General features: G+C 63.7%; 2 protein-coding genes across 3 annotated transcripts in view; both read left to right on the forward strand.

Annotated features, from left to right (window-relative positions):
* Nucleotides 1-676: 676 nt before the first annotated feature.
* Nucleotides 677-8,034, forward strand: MAPK11 (mitogen-activated protein kinase 11). The gene is made up of 12 exons (XM_046645922.1): nucleotides 677-902; nucleotides 3,882-4,011; nucleotides 4,100-4,158; nucleotides 4,241-4,352; nucleotides 4,444-4,473; nucleotides 4,559-4,606; nucleotides 4,680-4,794; nucleotides 5,148-5,219; nucleotides 5,464-5,543; nucleotides 6,000-6,078; nucleotides 6,169-6,342; nucleotides 6,694-8,034. Exons 1-12 carry the CDS (start codon nucleotides 787-789, stop codon nucleotides 6,771-6,773), a joined length of 1,095 nt encoding a protein of 364 aa, XP_046501878.1. The 5' UTR covers nucleotides 677-786; the 3' UTR covers nucleotides 6,774-8,034.
* Nucleotides 8,035-9,956: 1,922 nt separating this feature from the next.
* MAPK12 (mitogen-activated protein kinase 12) overlaps nucleotides 9,957-16,683 on the forward strand; it is a 9,098-nt gene continuing 2,371 nt past the window's right edge. The window contains exons 1-11 of one of the 2 annotated variants that reach the window (XM_046646777.1): nucleotides 9,958-10,334; nucleotides 10,415-10,544; nucleotides 13,094-13,152; nucleotides 13,978-14,089; nucleotides 14,215-14,244; nucleotides 14,535-14,582; nucleotides 15,157-15,271; nucleotides 15,503-15,574; nucleotides 15,872-15,951; nucleotides 16,031-16,109; nucleotides 16,200-16,373. In XM_046646777.1, the coding sequence (XP_046502733.1) occupies nucleotides 10,210-10,334; nucleotides 10,415-10,544; nucleotides 13,094-13,152; nucleotides 13,978-14,089; nucleotides 14,215-14,244; nucleotides 14,535-14,582; nucleotides 15,157-15,271; nucleotides 15,503-15,574; nucleotides 15,872-15,951; nucleotides 16,031-16,109; nucleotides 16,200-16,373 (1,024 nt within the window). In that variant the 5' untranslated portion in view covers nucleotides 9,958-10,209. Of the gene's footprint in view, nucleotides 10,335-10,414; nucleotides 10,545-13,093; nucleotides 13,153-13,977; nucleotides 14,090-14,214; nucleotides 14,245-14,534; nucleotides 14,583-15,156; nucleotides 15,272-15,474; nucleotides 15,575-15,871; nucleotides 15,952-16,030; nucleotides 16,110-16,199; nucleotides 16,374-16,683 lie in introns of both variants that reach the window. The other variant, XM_046646778.1, reaches the window with a different exon arrangement.

A 16,683-nucleotide genomic window follows, 5' to 3' on the forward strand; every position in this document is an offset into this window, starting at 1 on the left:
GGGTTTCCCAGGGGGCGAACCACACCGCCAAGGCCGGAAGGGCCTCCGCGGGAAAGGGAGGACAGGCTGGCCCAGGATCCAAGGCGCAGCCACCTGCCCACCGCAGAGGGGCCTATCCAACCAAGGGCCTAGTTTTTATCAGGTGGTATTTTCTATGTTGGTGAAAAATAGATCCCATGGTTCGCCCGTGGCTTCTTTGATTTGGAGGGTTCTACTTCATTTCCGAGGGCGCAGACTTGTGGGGGGAGGGCGGGTGCAGGGCCCAGAGCAAGTGGCGGGAAGGAGGGATGCAAGATTCTGAGCAGGCTGAGGGGGGCGTAAGTGCAGGGCCCCGAGGAAGCGGAGGGAGGGGGTGCAGAGACGGAAAGCGGGGAGGGGAGGTGCCGGCGCCGGCCAGCAGGGGAGGGCGCGGGGAGCGCAGGCCAGCGAGACGCAGAGGAGCCCGGGCGGAGGACAGATAGCGGGCGGACCTAGGGGGAGGTGCGTGGACCCCAGGAGGTGGAAGCGGGAGGGGCGGTAAGTCGGACCCTGGTCGCCCCCTCCCCCAGTGGGGGCGCATCCTCGCCGGGACCGCCCGGGGGAGGGAGGGAAGGCTGGTTTCCGCTTGGCCGCCGCCTCGCAGGAGCAGGAAGCCGCGCGTTTGGCTCTGGGAACCCCCTCCCCGGCCCCGCCCCGCGCCCCGCCCGCCGCCGCCGCCTCCCACCGCCCTCCGAGCGCTCGGCTCGGGCTCCGGCGCGGGGCGGGGGCGCGGGGCGGGGCGCGGGCTGAGCGGCGGCCACTCCGGACATGTCGGGCCCGCGCGCCGGCTTCTACCGGCAGGAGCTGAACAAGACGGTGTGGGAGGTGCCGCAGCGGCTGCAGGGGCTTCGCCCGGTGGGCTCCGGCGCCTACGGCTCCGTCTGGTAGGGGCGGGCGGGGTGGGGCGGGGACCAGGGCGGGACTGAGTGCGCGCCCCCTCCCCGCCCGGCGCTGGGTTCCTGGCGCGGGGAGGGGCCTGCCCCTGCCTCCGCCCCCCGGCCCTATGCGGACCGGAGGAATGAATGGGGGGAGGTGGGCGTGAAGGAAACTTTCCTACCGGACGCCGCTCCCGGGCAGGGAGAGGGGTCGTCTTTCCCTCCCCGTCCGACCCGAAGCGTCCCGCGCCGGGCCCGAATCCTGCGGCGTCACAGCCCGCGAAAGGGCGGGTCTCCTGGGGCCCTCAACGTCCGAGCACGTAGCGGGGTGCCCCCGGTCGTGGGTCAGGCAGATGCCCCCGCCCTAGGTGGGTACTTTAATCCGCTTAGGATGGCGTCAGGCTCCCCCGTGAGTCCTTCTCCCTTCCCGATTTTCCAAGGGATCTCAGACTCCGGTTGGGGCGTAGGCCTGAGCAGAGACACCTCCCATTCCCCCTACAATCCTTAGGGGGGTCTGCACCCTGCCCCACTTTTGCCCCAAACAAGAGAGCTCAGACCACAGCTGGGCAGTTAGGCCCTGGGGCCCAGACAGAGGGCTGAATCTGGAAGTGGGGGTGGGCCGGGTTTGCTGGGAGCCTCTGTCCCCTCAGGTTTGGGGACTTAGGGTCAGGTAGTGACAGGGAGGCCTGGTTGCAGCTCCAGTGTTGACAGAGAGGCTCATGGTGGGTATGGATGTTGAGAAGTGCTCCCCCCAGAGCCCACTGCGGGCCTGACTGCGCTCAGTGCCAGGTGTCTGTTGTCCACTGCCGGGTCATGCAGGTGGGGAGGCAGGGAGCCCTGGGGGTGCAGTGTGGTCCAGGCTCTGGCAGAAAGTTGAGTGGGACTTCTTGGAGACTCTTCCATGGCCTAGCGCCTGAGCCTGGAGCCGGGGCTTGGGGTCCCAGGGGCCTCCCATCTCACGCTGTCACTTGCCAGCTGTCAGAGACCTCAGGCAGGCCATTCCAGCCACAGGCCTCTGTCTTCATCTCTAAGACCTCAAAGGCAGGAAGAGGGTCAGGGACAATGTGTCAGTGGCCCCCTGGGGGGATCTGACAGAGCCCCTACTGGAATCACCTCCGGCCCCCAGAATCACCTTCTGGGAGTTCCCAGGGAGTGTCATGCTCCCCAAGGGAGGCCCAAATCTTTCCAGTGCCCGCACCTCAGCATGGGCCCGATGCAGGTGACAGCCTCATCCTGTGCTCCCTCTTTCCTCTGATGGGACTGGTGACCCAGTGCCAATTCTGTCACTGGACTGGGCGGATGCAATCCGGCAAAAGGATCTGGTGCCACACGTGAGGAGTCACTCCCCTACTTCCCAGCCCAGGAGTGACTTGGACCTTCCCCTGCAGGTGATAGGCTAGGGGGAGGGCCACAGATGCCCTAGCACTGAGCTAGCTTTCCTCCACCACCACCTGGGCCCTGGGCCCAGATAGCATCCACATCCTGCAGGAGCTGCTCCTGGGGGGTGGGGTGGGCATGGGGGGCGGCCTGAGGCTCCACTCACTCTTGGGGCAAGGGATGAGCTTCAGTGAGGGGGAACAGCCTGTGCAAAGGCATTGCTTTCAGGAGGGCCCCCATCCTGAGGGCAGTGGGAGGGTGGAAGAGTGGGGAGTGGCTGGACCATGTGTGTTTGGAGATAATGCCAGTGACTGTTGGACTCCTGTGAAGAGAAGATAGGTTGGAGGCTGCTGTGGAGTTGGAAGGTCTGGACCTCTGGGAAGTGGGGTTGAGCAAGGGGAGATGTTCTATGGGTCCAGACACCACTCTCTGCTGGGCATTTCCTACTGGCCAGTTTCTCACTGTTAAAAATAATGATGAAGGGGGGCCGGCCCCGTGGCCGAGTGGTTAAGTTTGCATGCTCCGCTGCAGGCGGCCCAGTGTTTCGTCAGTTCGAATCCTGGGCACGGACATGGCACTGCTCATCAAGCCACACTGAGGTGGCGTCCCACATGCCACAACTAGACGGACCCACAACTAAGAATATACAACTATGTACCGGGGGGCTTTGGGGAGAAAAAGGAAAAAAAAAAATAATGATAAAGGGGCTGGCCAGCTGGTGGTGTAGTGGTTAAGATCACACGCTCTTTGGTGTCCTAGGGTGTCCCAGGGTTGGTGGGTTCAGATCCTGGGCCAGGACCTAAGCATCGCTCATCAGCCATGCTGTGGTGCCATCCTACATACAAAATAGAGGAAGACTAGCACAGATGTCAGCTCAGTGACAATCTTCCTCACCAAAAAAAAGAAAAAAAAAAAGTGATACAGTAAACACCTTTGGCCAGTTTTTCATCCATATTTTGAATATTCAGAGGCATTGGGGGTTCAGGGGCTTAGGCGGCTCTGGAACCCCTCAGAGATCCTGCTGGACCCACTGGCCCATGGGGGAGCAGGAGGGCTGGTTGTTGGGAACAGCCCAAGGGCTGTTTTCCACCCCAGCTGGTAGAGACAACCCCCCACCTCCCCCACACCCCCACTTTGCTCTGAGTTAGGGGTAAGAGTCATTGTGATGAGCAGATAAGAGAAGATCCAGGTCCTGCCTCGGGGCTGGTGGGGGGGGGGGGGGGAGCAGGCTGAGCCCCTGTGGCTGGGCAGGCTGGGGTGAACCGGTGGGTGGAGGCTGAGCTGCCTCTTGAGAAGGAGCAGCACCCGAGGGGGCGCGGAGGAGAGGATTCGTGGGAGTGTTGCTGTCAGAGCGCCTCCCACGTGCCGCTCACGTTGGCCATGTTCAGGGCCCCTCAGAGGCGCACCTGCTGATGGCCGTCCAGCCCCCACCCGAGGGGTCCCTTAGAGCGGGAGGAGAGCGGTGGCGCGCGCGCGCGCAGGAGTGGCGGAAAGGCGGCCAGGGGCGTCAGTGAGCAGACCCCGCCCTTGGCCCCTTGGCCTTTCGGGCCTTGTCCTGGTGGTCATACCGGCTGGGCTTCTCCGCCAGCACCTCACTCGCCCGCCTTGCAGCTCGGCCTACGACGCGCGGCTGCGCCAGAAGGTGGCAGTGAAGAAGTTGTCGCGGCCCTTCCAGTCTCTGGTCCACGCGCGGAGGACTTACCGCGAGCTGCGGCTGCTCAAACACCTGAAGCACGAGAACGTGAGCTGGGGGGCTCCCTGCGGGGGACGCATGCCCTGAGGGTCGCTGTGGGCGAGGCCGGGGAGTCCTGACTTCCCTCCCCGCCCAGGTCATCGGGCTGCTGGACGTCTTCACGCCAGCCACTTCCATCGATGACTTCAGCGAAGTGTGAGCAGCCGGTGGGCAGGCGGCCCTGGAGAATGCTTGGGGAGGGGGCAGCGGGCCCGTCCTGACTCCTGACCCTACCCAGGTACCTGGTCACCACCCTGATGGGCGCCGACCTGAACAACATCGTCAAGTGCCAGGCGCTGAGCGACGAGCACGTCCAGTTCCTCATCTACCAGCTGCTTCGAGGGCTGAAGGTGGGTGCCGGGGTAGCGGGGGGCGCGTGGGGCACAAGGGTCCTGGGGGTGCTGGGGCATGGGAACCTGACGCCCGCCTTCCCCCTCGCAGTACATTCACTCCGCTGGGATCATCCACCGGGTAGGTGCGGCGCGGGGTGCGGGGCCTGTTCTCTGCAGGCCTGGTGCCAGGATGACTCCTGCGCTCATGCCCGCCTGCCCTGCAGGACCTGAAGCCCAGCAATGTGGCGGTGAATGAGGACTGCGAGCTTAGGGTGAGCGCATGGGGCACAGGGCAGCGGGGAGGGGCCTGCGGGGAGGTGCTGACAACCCTGGTGGTGGCTCTAGATCCTGGACTTTGGGCTAGCACGCCAGGCTGACGAGGAGATGACCGGCTACGTGGCCACTCGCTGGTACCGCGCACCTGAGATCATGCTCAACTGGATGCACTACAACCAGACAGGTGATGTCCACCCACGGGGGTAGCCCTATGGGACCAGGGTGGGCAGGCAGAGCTCACCAGGGCCTGTGGAGGGTGAGTGGGAGTGGGGCCAAAAGCCAAGGACCTTTGGGGGGTATCTAGTCTTGGGGGACAGGCAAGGTCTGGGACCAGCATTCAGAAACAGACCTTCAGAGGGGCCGAGCATGTTGGGTCACCCCTCCCCCTGCCCAGGGCTGTGTGGAGGAGGAAGAGCCTGCGGTCTTTGGGCCTGGGTGTGACTGAAGGGCCATCGGGCTGGTGCAGTCCAGGCAGCCCCCCAGCTCTCTGAGGAGGAAGTTGGGGTGGGCAGACTGATGGAGACCCTCCCCCAACAGTGGACATCTGGTCTGTGGGCTGCATCATGGCCGAGCTGCTCCAGGGAAAGGCCCTCTTCCCAGGAAATGACTGTATCCTTGGCCCCATTTGGGGAGGAGCGTGGAGCTATGGTCCCCTCCTGTGGGATAGGGGTTGAGGGAGGTGGGCTCTGGCCCTTTTTGGCCAGTCTTGCCGCCTCTGCCCCATGGCCTGCCACCTTGGGCTGAATGCCCCCAGCTGTAGGAGAGCAGGATCTGGGCAGTGCCCCAAGATCTGGCTTCTGGGGGCCCAGGAAGGGTCCGTGCCTGGCCAGCAGTCATTTCCTGAGCCGGGCAGACATCGACCAGCTGAAGCGCATCATGGAGGTGGTGGGCACACCCAGCCCTGAGGTTCTGGCAAAGATATCCTCAGAACATGTGAGTTAACAGATACCAGCTCCCTGCTAACCAAGCCCCTGGGCACTCTGGAGGAAGGAGCAGTGTGGGAATAGACTGGGCACCATGTGGGGGCAGAGGTCACAGTGGAACAGAGCCCAAGGAAGATGCCTGACCCCTTCAGGGGGACACAGGTGAACGGGGAAGACATTCCTGGCACGAGGGACAGCGAGGGCAGAATCGCAGCACTGACAAACAATGCCTTGGCCAAGGACATGGGTGGTACTGGGCCCAGGTCCTGCAGGCATCGAAGGCCAAGCAAGGAACTGGAGCCCCCAGATCGAGAACAGGGGAGATCTCTGATCTGTGCATGCCCCTGCCCAGGCCTGTTGGATTGAATGAGTCTGGGGGCTTCTCTAGGCAAGCCCCCACCTGGCTTAGGGCCAGGGGAGGTAGGGGGTGGACAGCCCCCCTCAGGCCCTTCCCATGTGCCCCTAGGCCCGGACATACATCCAGTCCCTGCCCCCCATGCCCCAGAAGGACCTCAGAAGCATCTTTCACGGAGCCAACCCTCTGGGTAAGGATGGGCTGTGCGTCTGGGCTGGGTTCCATGTCTGGCCCTGGATGCAGAAATGACCCCCTCCCTCCCCCGCTGGCGACTCTGCAGCTGTGGACCTCCTGGGAAGGATGCTGGTGCTGGACAGTGACCAGAGGGTCAGTGCAGCCGAGGCCCTGGCCCATGCCTATTTCAGCCAGTACCACGACCCGGACGACGAGCCTGAGGCCGAGCCCTATGACGAGAGCGTTGAGGCCAAGGAGCGCACAGTGGAGGAGTGGAAGGGTGGGCCTGCGGAGGGCCGGAGGGAGGTGGAGCCTGGGCCTGAGGGCTGCATTCCTCCAGAGGCCCCATGCTGCCTGCTTCCTGCAGGAAGGAAGTGTTCCAGTTCCTCCCCAGAGAGATCTGGGAGGGGGACAACACTCAAACCACTCCAGGGTGGGGCAGCTAGAGATGCAGTTGGGTGTGTCCCACAGAGGATAGGGGCAGCACAGGGCAGGCTCTGGAAGGAGGCTCAGGAACTGAGGCTGCCCTCAGAGGATGGTGGGCCTGGGAGGGGTGGCTGGCACCAGATAAGCCATGTGGGGGTGCTGGGCTGGTGGCAGCATGAGCTCACCCCTTCCCCTCACCCCTCAGAGCTCACCTACCAGGAAGTCCTGAGCTTCGAGCCCCCAGAGCCACCGCAGCCACCCAGCAGTCTGGAGACTGGGCAGTGAGGGGAGTGCTGCCCACCAGCCACATGAACTCAAGGAGGGGCCTGAGCCTGCCTGCCCCTATTCCTCAGACTTCCGGTTCCCACAAGGGGTGTTTCCCAACACCCCGATGCCCCAGCGGTCCTGATCCCTGGCTGGGGCCCCCCGGTCTGCACACTGCTCCTTGTGGGGAGTCTGCACACACGTGTGAATGCACACAAGTGTGCACGTGTGTGAGCCATGGATGCAGGAGTCTGGGCAGAGTGTCCTGGACTTCCTCGGTCCTTCTCCCCCGTCCCAGCATCCTGGGTCTCCCTTGGGACCTCACTGGGGGACCTGGATGCCATAGGGGCTCCTCCTGGGGAATGTTTCTGTCTCCAGATCTCCTTAGTCCCAGAGGGCTGTCTCTGGGGGTGGTGGGTTGGGGTCAGGGTCCCCTGGAGACTCAAAGGGAGGGGTCACAGTGGTCTGAGCTGCTCAGCCTGGAAGCCGGGGAATACTCTGGGAAGTGCTGAGACTTGATGGTCTGAGAGCTGAGCAGGGCCTTCCCTGGGGGTGGCAGGGTGGGGACAGCCACCACGTGTTAAATCAGAAAATTCGCCTGGAGCTGTGTGTTCACCTGTGCTGCGTGTAGCACATACGCACTTCAAGGCACGTGCAGGCGTGTGTGACTCTGGGGTCCAACAGCCAGCAGCCTGACCAGCAGGAGGCCTGGATTGGGGTGGCTGTACTCTTGCCTCCCCTCCCTGCAGTTCCTGATGCGGGTTGGGAGTGGGGCTGGGATCCCACTGTGCATCATGCAAGGGGCTCAGGTGGGCAAGGGGCAACCATGCGAACAAGAGCCGGGACTCCCTCCTTGGGTGTGGGAGCTGCAGCAGGTATCTGAGGATGAGGCACAGTGCCAGCTGGGGAGCTGGCGGGCACAGGGCCTCCCACCTTGAGGACACCAGGAGGAGGGCACACACTGATGTGGACTTGGACTTGGACCCTGGACCTTGGCCCCACGCTGATGAAGAAGCTTCTGCCTGCTCTACCTCTGCCCACCCTCTGGCCCTGCAGCCAAGAGCTGGGGTGCTCTGGTCTGTGGGTTGGTCCTCATCTTCCCTCCTTCCAGGATGGAACTGACCTAGTAACCTCTGGGACAGGACCCTGCTCCAGACATTCTTGATGTGAGTCTCTGCCAGGTGTGTCAGGTGGTGACCTCCCACCTCGCAGGACCCAAGGAGGTCTGAATGTCAAGTGCCTGCACCAGGGTTTTGCAATAAAGGGGGTTCCCTCTGGCTCAGCTCATGTCCCAGGCTCCAGGCCCTCCTGCCCTGCTGTCCCCATCACCTGGAGGGGTTGGCTGGATCTCTGAGCGTCAACCCCCCAGCTGGCCTGGCCCCACCAGACTCCTGCACTGGCCAGATCTCGGGTCCCCAGTCAGACAAGCAGTCATCTTCAGCACCCTTTCTGCTCCCTGAAGAACCCAGGCAGACCTGAGGGGTAGGGAGTGGGGGTGAGTCCCCCTCCATGGGCTCTGAGGGGGACAGGGTACGATGGCCACCCTCAAATCAATACTGGCTGCCTTGCTCGGGATTCATTGGGCAGGCTGGGCATCTGGTCCAGATGCAGAACTGCCCTTTGACTCAGTCATCAGGGTGGCTGCAGGGGGACAGTTGGGGGTCTCTGGAAGCAAAGGCCTGCCCTTTCCCAGGGCTGGGCAGGTGGGAGAAATACCTTTCCTTTTTTTCCTGGTTAAGGGGAAGGCACTGAGCTGCCAGCCCCTCCTGCTCCCTGCAGCTCAGGTTAGGGAGGGCCCGGTCCCGACAGGGATTAGGAAAGGGACATTCTGTGCCCCAACCCTGGGTCTTAGGCAATGGAGACTATGTGGGAGTTGGTCGGGCCTGGTCAGCGTGGCTCCTGAGTCTTAGGTCCTGGGGAACCCTTGGAGACCAGGCTGGGCCAAGTCCTGTGTGGGGGTGGGGGTGGGGGATGGGAGCAGAATTGGGACATGCCCCACCTCCAGGTTTGGTCTGTTATGGAACCCTGCTGGACCTCTGGGCCCCAGGACAGGGAATAAGGGGGCCAGCTGGGGGACTTCCTGGAGAAGACAGGTAGAGTGCCACAGGCAGTCCAGGGCATGAAGGGCACAGGTGCAGGTGGTTGTGGCTCCAGTGACCCTGGGCTGCCTCCTCTGACTAGTCCCTGACTCCTGAGCACTCTGGATCACCAGCCGGCAGCCCAGGTGTAAAGCTGCTCTGGCTGGGCTTGAGCTGCTGATTCATGGCGGCCAGCTGGGCAGGGCACAGAGGGAGGGTCCGGGGGCCTTGGGGATCCTGTTACCAGACTCCCTCTCAGACCCGGGTTGCTAGGCTGGGGATGTGGGAGGGGCTGCGGGCTCTGATCTCTAGCAACATCTGGTCCAGGATGGGGCCTGGACTGAGGGGTAAAGAGGCACTGAGAGCCCCAGTAGGTCCCCCCCTCTCCCCGTCCCGGCCAGGCACACCTTCCTGGAGAGAGTGCAGAGGCTCAGGCTGAGCTTTGAAGGACAAACAGGTGGAGTAAGCTGGGCAGGGGCTGGGACAGGCAGAGAGACTTGCAAATGGTTGGAGCAGGCTCCCCACATGCCGGGTGGGGGAAGAGGGGAGCTGTGGTGCACAGGGCCCAAGGAGGATCACCCTTTCCAGCTCCCTGGGGTAGGGAGGCCTGGGGTCAGTGGTCACGGGGAGGATTGTTGGGGGTGCACCCTAAGTTTGGGAGACGGAACCAGCTCTCCCATATGGAAAGGATGCAGGCAAGGCAGCTGATGGGGACCCCACACTGGGGAATGGATGGATCAGCCCGGGGGAAGGGGCCTCAGGGGTGGCGTGCGGGAAGTTGGGGCTGCTGTACAGTAGCGTGGGGCTGGGGATAGAAGTCTGACCGGCTCAGGCTGCCCAAGACGGGCCCAGCGCCCTGGGGGCGTGGTTGGTGAGGAGGAGACGGGAGCCCCAGGGGCTGCTAATAAGACACCCCCGACCCGGGCCCCGGGGGTTCAGCCTGAGTGCGGAGGCGGGCCGGGATCTCTGGCGCACCGCCCGGTCCAGTTCCAGGCTGGGACTGAGCTTCGGGGCGGTGTCCCCTCCCGCTCGGTCCCCTCCCCCCAGCCTCAGGCCCTCCCGGGCCGCGGCCGCCTCGGGTTTCCGGAGGGGCCGAGGGCGGGCGGGGGCGTCACGTGCGCGCGGCCGGTGGACCGGTTGGTCCGCAGGCAGGGGAGGGGCCGCGCTCTAGCGGGCCGGGGCTGGGTCAGGCCGGGGTCGGCGGGTCGGGAGAGCCCCGAGGACGGTGACCCGGAGAGAAGAGCCGGGAGCGGGAGTGCCCGGCGGCGGCGGGCGGACAGCGCGGAGCCGGCTCTGCCGCGCGGGGCCCAGGGCGCGCGCCCAGGGAGCCCGCTGATCCCGGTCCCTGGTCCTCGGGGCGCGGCGGTGCCCGGGCCGCCATGAGCTCTCCGCCGCCCGCCCGCAGGGGCTTTTACCGCCAAGAAGTAACCAAGACGGCCTGGGAGGTGCGCGCTGTGTACCAGGACCTGCAGCCCGTGGGCTCGGGCGCCTACGGCGCCGTGTGGTGAGCGCAGGCCGCGCGGGTGGCTGGGCGGGGTGGCCCGGCTCTCCCTGCCTCCCACCGCTAAGCGGTGCGTCCCGCAGCTCGGCCGTGGACAGCCGCACAGGCGCCAAGGTGGCCATCAAGAAGCTGTACCGGCCCTTCCAGTCCGAGTTGTTCGCCAAGCGCGCCTACCGCGAGCTGCGCCTCCTTAAGCACATGCGCCACGAGAACGTGAGTCGCGCTGGGCGCCCGGCTCAGGACGTCGTGTCCATCGCCGCCGCTCGTCTCCCTCCTCCCGAGCCCCTAGGCGACCCCCTGTGTAGTGGGGCGGAGGGCGGGTGTCAGGGCAGTGTCCCCGAGAAGGGTGAGGGCTTCTACTCGGTGAGGGCGGAGCCCCTCTTCTCTGAGGGAGACTGCTGCCCCAGAGTCGAGTCCTCTGCTCCCAGGCCAGTCCCTGGGCAGGACTTAGTTCCCTGGCTTCTTCCTGGGGCCACATCTGGCTCACCCAAACTCTGCCTCCAACCAGGAGCCCAGAGGTGAGGGGACACCCAGGTGGGAGGAGCAGTTTTCCTGGAAGGGGCACTTAGCCTCTTCCCTCTTCCTGAGCATCCCCCGCGGCCCACCGCAGACCCCCTTCTGCAAACATTCCAACCCCTTCTGAAGCTGCTCTGCTCTGGTCCACCTCCTGAGCCTCAGCCCTAGGAGCTGGGCCCCTGGGGACGCAGAGCAGGCACCGTGTTGGAGTCAGCATCCTGGGTCTGTCACCTCAGAGCCTTGGGGTCTGGGGTGGTGCAGGGCACTGGGCACAGACACACTTCCTTCATATCCATGGGGGGTTCACGGACAGTGCAGGAGGGGCGGATCTGGGCACCCACCAGGGAAAGGCCTCCCTTGTTTCCAGACCTGCCCCTGGGACACCTCGCATGGCTGCTGTGGCCTCTCTGGTGGCAACTGCTGGCTGCTAAGAGTCCTCCTCTCTGCCAGGGGCGCCGGTTCGTTTGTCGGTTGTTGAGGCAGTTCCTCCTGTAGTCATGAACTCTGCTCCCTCCCACATGAGCCTCTCCTGCCTCGCCCCCTTTCTGGGCTCACTATGAGGGCTGGTATCCTGGGCACCCACAGATGGTCCTGCTTCTCCTGGGTCATCAGAAGCACCAGCACTCCCCGGAGAGAATGGGTCCTTGTGTCCACCAGCAAACTCTTCTCCGCGGTTCCTGGCTGATGCCCACCCTCCTAGCCCTCGGCTGGTTCTTCGTTCCGTCAGGCTTCCCATCTCTACCCTTGTCCCTTCCTCGGAGAAATCCATTCATAGTGGACCCCAGCCCATCCTGGGCCTCACTGCCACCTGGTCACATCCAGGTCTTGTCCCTATGAGGGCAGACAGGCTTCATCCAGTTTCTGCCCCACCGCCCCTCACTATCACCCACCCATCCCTCCTGTCCAGCAGGGTCTCTGGGCCTTCTGCTCAGTCACCTCCCACCCCTGATCTGGCCCAGCCTGTGCTGGCACCACCCCACTGTGCAGTGGGTCCTACCATCCCTATCCAGCCCCGGACCTGCCAGCAACCAGCACTGCTGCCTCCAGGCACCCCACACACAAGCTGGGAGGCTGGCCTACTGTGAACCCATTTCCTTGGGAGGAGACTGAGACTCTGAGAGGCTGAGTGGAGCAGGTGCCACGGCTCCAGTGCTGTCCCTTCCACCCTCCACCTCAGGCCTCTCCCCGTCCTTCCTCGCTGTTCCGGCAGCATCTGTACCACAGTGGCACAGAAGTCTCCGTCAACCTGACACCCCCTTAACCTCGAGTTCAGTCCTCTGCCCTCTTGTTAAAACACTCTCCCAGTGTCCCAGGCCCCTGTCTGGATGTCCTGCTCTGTTCCCTCCTCCCCTGCCACCCATGGCTCTGGCCCTGGTGGCTGCAGTGGTCATCCAGCTGTCCCTCCACCTCACGTCCACTCTTGCCTCACTCCAGTCTGTCCTCACACAGCAGCCAGGGGGACACATTCAGAGTCATGCGTGTTTAAGCCCTTCCTCGGTGGCTCTTAGGATCAAAGCCAAACCTTCACCTGGTGTGAGATCCTGCTCGGGCTCCCTCTGGCCTCTCCTTGGCTACTCCTTGGCCTGGGCCTCAGCCACCTGGCCTCACTCCCCGTGTTCCTCAAACGCTTGAAGTGTTCTCCCTCCTGCCTCGGCCATCATGTACATGGCTTCTGCCAGGTGTCCCCCCTGCCAGCCGCTTGGATATGCAGGCCTCCCTGGGTCCCTGGAGGCCCTGTCACTCTGAGCCCTGGGGCCACTTGTCACATTACCTGTCTGCTGTCCATCACCCCTGACCAGGGGTCTGTGGGGCCAGGGGTTTGGTCATAGTGCTGCCCGCTTGGGCCTCTCCAGCAAAGGCATGGCCCCCGGAAGGACCTGTCAGATGTTGGCTCTCCCCTGGGGGGCTGTCCCCACCCTTATCCTGGGTCTTCAATGGGGACAGGAAGTGAGGGAGGAAGGGTCAAGGGGCTGGAGCTCCTTGGATGGCTAGGAGCTGACCCAGACTTGGGGCTGCTCCTCCCCCAGAGGATCCCAGCTGTCACCATCCAAAATTAGCCTGTGTCTGTGGGCATGTGTGCCAGGGCTGGGTTGCGCTGCCAGTGGGCAGAGCCAGGCAGTGGGGGGAGATGGGGACAGCTGCAGGGGACTTTCCTGCCTGAGCACAGTACCAGCCTCAGGGGTGTGCCCAAGCCCCCACACCCTCTGCTGTCCCCATCCCACCTGGTGCTCCGGTCTCCTCTCCAGGTGATTGGGCTGCTGGATGTGTTCACTCCTGACGAGACCCTGGATGACTTCACAGATTTGTGAGTGCCAGCCAGGGCTGGCGGGCAGGCCAGAGGGGTGTTGGGTGGCTCCTGGGCGTTCTGGGTTGGCTTGGGGGCCCTCTTGAGGCAGGCCTCTCCCTGTAGTCCAGATGGGGGTTGGCATGCACCCTGCCCATCCCCTCACTACAGCACAGTCCACCCCCCCACCACATGCCCCTGGGCCCATGGCACTGGCACAGCTAGGTGGAGCCTGGGCCTCCTCCTGCCACGCTTGGCTCCAGGCCCTCCCCAGTGCTGGAGGTGTGAACCTTGGGCCTGAGTGTTTGCTAGCCGGCAGGTCCCGTGCTCTGGGACCCTGGCACCAAGTATGTGACCTGTCACTGGAGCTGCTGACCTTTGCTGGCAGGCAGGGGACAGGTGGCAGGGAGGGCCCTTTGCCCCTGCTGAGCCTGCCCTGTGGCTGCCTGGGCGACTACCCTTGGACTCACAGTGTTGCCGGCCCAGAGCCATGGCCCGGCTGGAAAGGGCTGGGGAGGCCAGGCTCCTTGCCATCCGACCTTGCAAAGGTCAAGGACCCACACAGGCCTCAGTGTCCTGGCAGGGTGCTAAATATCTCTCCCCTCTCTCTCTCTCCCTCCACCTGCCCAGCCTGCTTCTCTGACCCAAATGTCCTGCTGGCCCCACCCCTGCCTGCATTCGCTTCCCTCCACCCGACTGACAATCCCTGGAGGACTAGTGGGTGGAGCCTGGTGTGGCAACGTCAGGGGCAGAGGCCAGGTGCTGCGGGTGACGGGGTCTCCCAGGTCTGAACCTGGGCCCAGGGGGTGTGACACCCACTGTCTGCACCCACCCCAAACCCTGCAGCTATCTGGTGATGCCGTTCATGGGTACTGACCTGGGCAAGCTCATGAAGCATGAGAAGCTGAGTGAGGACCGGATCCAGTTTCTTGTCTACCAGATGTTGAAGGGACTGAAGGTGGGGACAAGTGTGTATGTGGGGGGAGGGGCAGGCTGCAGGAGCGGGCAGAGGCCCCCAGCCTGGGCTGGGGCTCTGAGGTCCCAGCAAGCTGACCTCTGCTGATCCTCTCTCTGTCCCCACAGTATATCCATGCTGCTGGTGTCATCCACAGGGTGAGTCCTGGCGGTGGTGGGAGCTCCCCTGGCTGTGAGGGTGTGCGAAGGGCTCAACCCCCAGGAGCCTCCATCTCTCACCTGTAAGGGAGTGCGATGGGGTCTAGTGGGGAGTGCACAACACACCTGCACACACCCTTAGGGTGCCCAGGCACCTCCACCCTTCCCAGAAGAGGTGCAGGGGTAGGCTAACCGAGTCTGGCTGCTCCCACATCCAGCCGCTGCATGGGCTCTGGCCCTTGTACGCTCTGATGGGCAGGGGTACATGGCCACCTTCCCTCTGCCCCCAGGACCTGAAGCCTGGCAACCTGGCGGTGAACGAGGACTGTGAGCTGAAGGTACATGTCAGGTGTGGGGACTCAGGGGCTCCCTCCCCACCTGCCCACTTGCCTGCTACACCCTTGGCCCTCAGGCCTGCAGGAGGGCTGGCCCAGGCCCAAGCAGAGGGACCAGACTCCAGCCATCCAGGCAGTTGCCGAGCAGCTGATAGGCAGATGGACCCTGGGGAGGCACTCGATGCAGGGCATTGGGCACACTCCCATATTTGCTTGAGGGGAAGGGCAGGAGGTGTCCCCAGTCCCCCATGCCTGACTAGGGCAGGGCCGAGGTGGCCTCCTGAAAGGTGCTGGCTAGGTCCTGTGGGTCAGCAGAGAGTAGAGGAGCAGGGAGAGGAGACCCCCTGGAGTACTTGCTCCTAAGGGTGAGGGGAAGAAAAAGGTCGGTGGGCTGGGTTCACTGGCCATGGGGAGGAACCCAGGGGGAGGTTTGGGGGTCCATGGCCATGACCTCAGGCCCTGGGGTGTTGGCAGGAGGCCCTGGTCTGGCCAGTCCTCTTGGGGTCTCCTGGACCACAGGCTGGCCCACCCACTCCCTGGCAACCTCTTTGCCCCACCTTCCTGATTCTGGCTGCAGATCCTGGACTTCGGCCTGGCCAGGCAGGCAGATAGTGAGATGACCGGATACGTGGTGACCCGGTGGTACCGGGCGCCTGAGGTCATATTGAATTGGATGCACTACACACAGACGGGTGAGAAGCCCAGAGACTCAGGGCCACTGTTGCACCAGCCTCCCTGTTTCTTCACAGGAAGCCCCATGGTGGCTGTTCTGCCGGGAGGCTGCAGAGCTGGGATGGGAGCCAGGCGAGGGCGGGGTGGGCTAGATGCCCTGTGTCCATGTCCCCTCTCCCGCTGTGTGTGTGTATCCCTACCCCCCACCCTCCCCGGCCCACAGAGCCCTGATGTGGGGGCTTCTGTCTCAGTGGACATCTGGTCAGTGGGCTGCATCATGGCAGAGATGATCACAGGGAAGACGTTATTCAAGGGCAACGACCGTATCCTACACCTGTGGGGAGCAGACTGGGGGTGGGGTTATCCTACCCCTTGAGGAGCAGGCTGGGGGTGGCGTTATCCTATCCCTTGGGAAGCAGGCTGGGGGTGGGGTTATCCTACCCCTTGGGGAGCATGCTGGGGGTGGCATTATCCTACCCCTTGGGAAGCAGGCTGGAGGTGGGGTTATCCTACCTCTTGGGGACCACGCTCGGGGTAGCATTATCCTACCCCCTGGGGAGCGGGCTGGGGGTGGATAAACTCTGCTCTCTGGCCCTGCTATGCTCCTGACCTCACTGCAGACCTGGACCAGCTGAAGGAGATCATGAAGGTGACAGGGACGCCTCCCGCAGACTTTGTGCAGAGGCTGCAGAGCGTAGAAGTCAGTTGGGAGCTCAGTGTGGGCTGGAGGGGCTAGTCCAGGTCAGGAGGCAAGTCCCCAACCCTTTCTTCCCTCACAGGCAAAGAACTACATGAAGGGCCTCCCCGAGCTGGAGAAGAAGGATTTTGCCTCAATCTTGACCAATGCAAGCCCTCTGGGTAGGACTGGAATAGGGAGCGTGGGGTCAGTGACCAGTGTCGGGACGTGGGACCCTCTTCTTCGCCCAGCCTGACCCACTGTCCCCCCAGCCGTGAGCCTGCTGGAGAGAATGCTGGTGCTCGATGCAGAGCGGCGGGTGACAGCGGCCGAGGCACTGGCCCACCCCTACTTCGAGTCACTGCAGGACGCGGAGGATGAACCCAAGGCCCAGAAGTACGACGAGTCCTTTGATGACGTGGACCGCACGCTGGATGAGTGGAAGCGTGAGTGGGGCTCCGGGCAGGGGCTGTGCTGGACCTCATGACCTCGTGCAAGTGGCCAGGGCTCAGAGTCCTGGGTACCCCACTCTGGGATGCAGGTCAGGTGAAGAACGTGACAGGAGGTCAGAGGGAAGCAGGGCTTCCTGGCTGAGGTGGCCTCTGGCTGGAGCTGAAGGATGAAAGGGAGGGCATTCCTGAAAGGCTTGTCACAAACAGGAGCAGGAGACAAGTTCTGGGAATTGTGGGGAGGCAGCTCCCAGCCCCAGACCTGCTGGCTCTGCCCCAGTGCTGCCCAGCCTCCCTACATCCAGGC

Source organism: Equus quagga, chromosome 19 (genome assembly GCF_021613505.1).
Source record: "Equus quagga isolate Etosha38 chromosome 19, UCLA_HA_Equagga_1.0, whole genome shotgun sequence".
Classification (NCBI taxonomy): domain Eukaryota; kingdom Metazoa; phylum Chordata; class Mammalia; order Perissodactyla; family Equidae; genus Equus; species Equus quagga.

Bases quoted from the DNA above. Each gene is read 5' to 3' on its own strand.
- MAPK11 (XM_046645922.1), top strand. From the start codon at position 787: ATGTCGGGCCCGCGCGCCGGCTTCTACCGGCAGGAGCTGAACAAGACG. The intron at 4,474-4,558 runs GTAGGTGCGGCG...CCTGCCCTGCAG, and splicing joins CCGCTGGGATCATCCACCGG to GACCTGAAGCCCAGCAATGT. The intron at 4,795-5,147 runs GTGATGTCCACC...CTCCCCCAACAG, and splicing joins GATGCACTACAACCAGACAG to TGGACATCTGGTCTGTGGGC.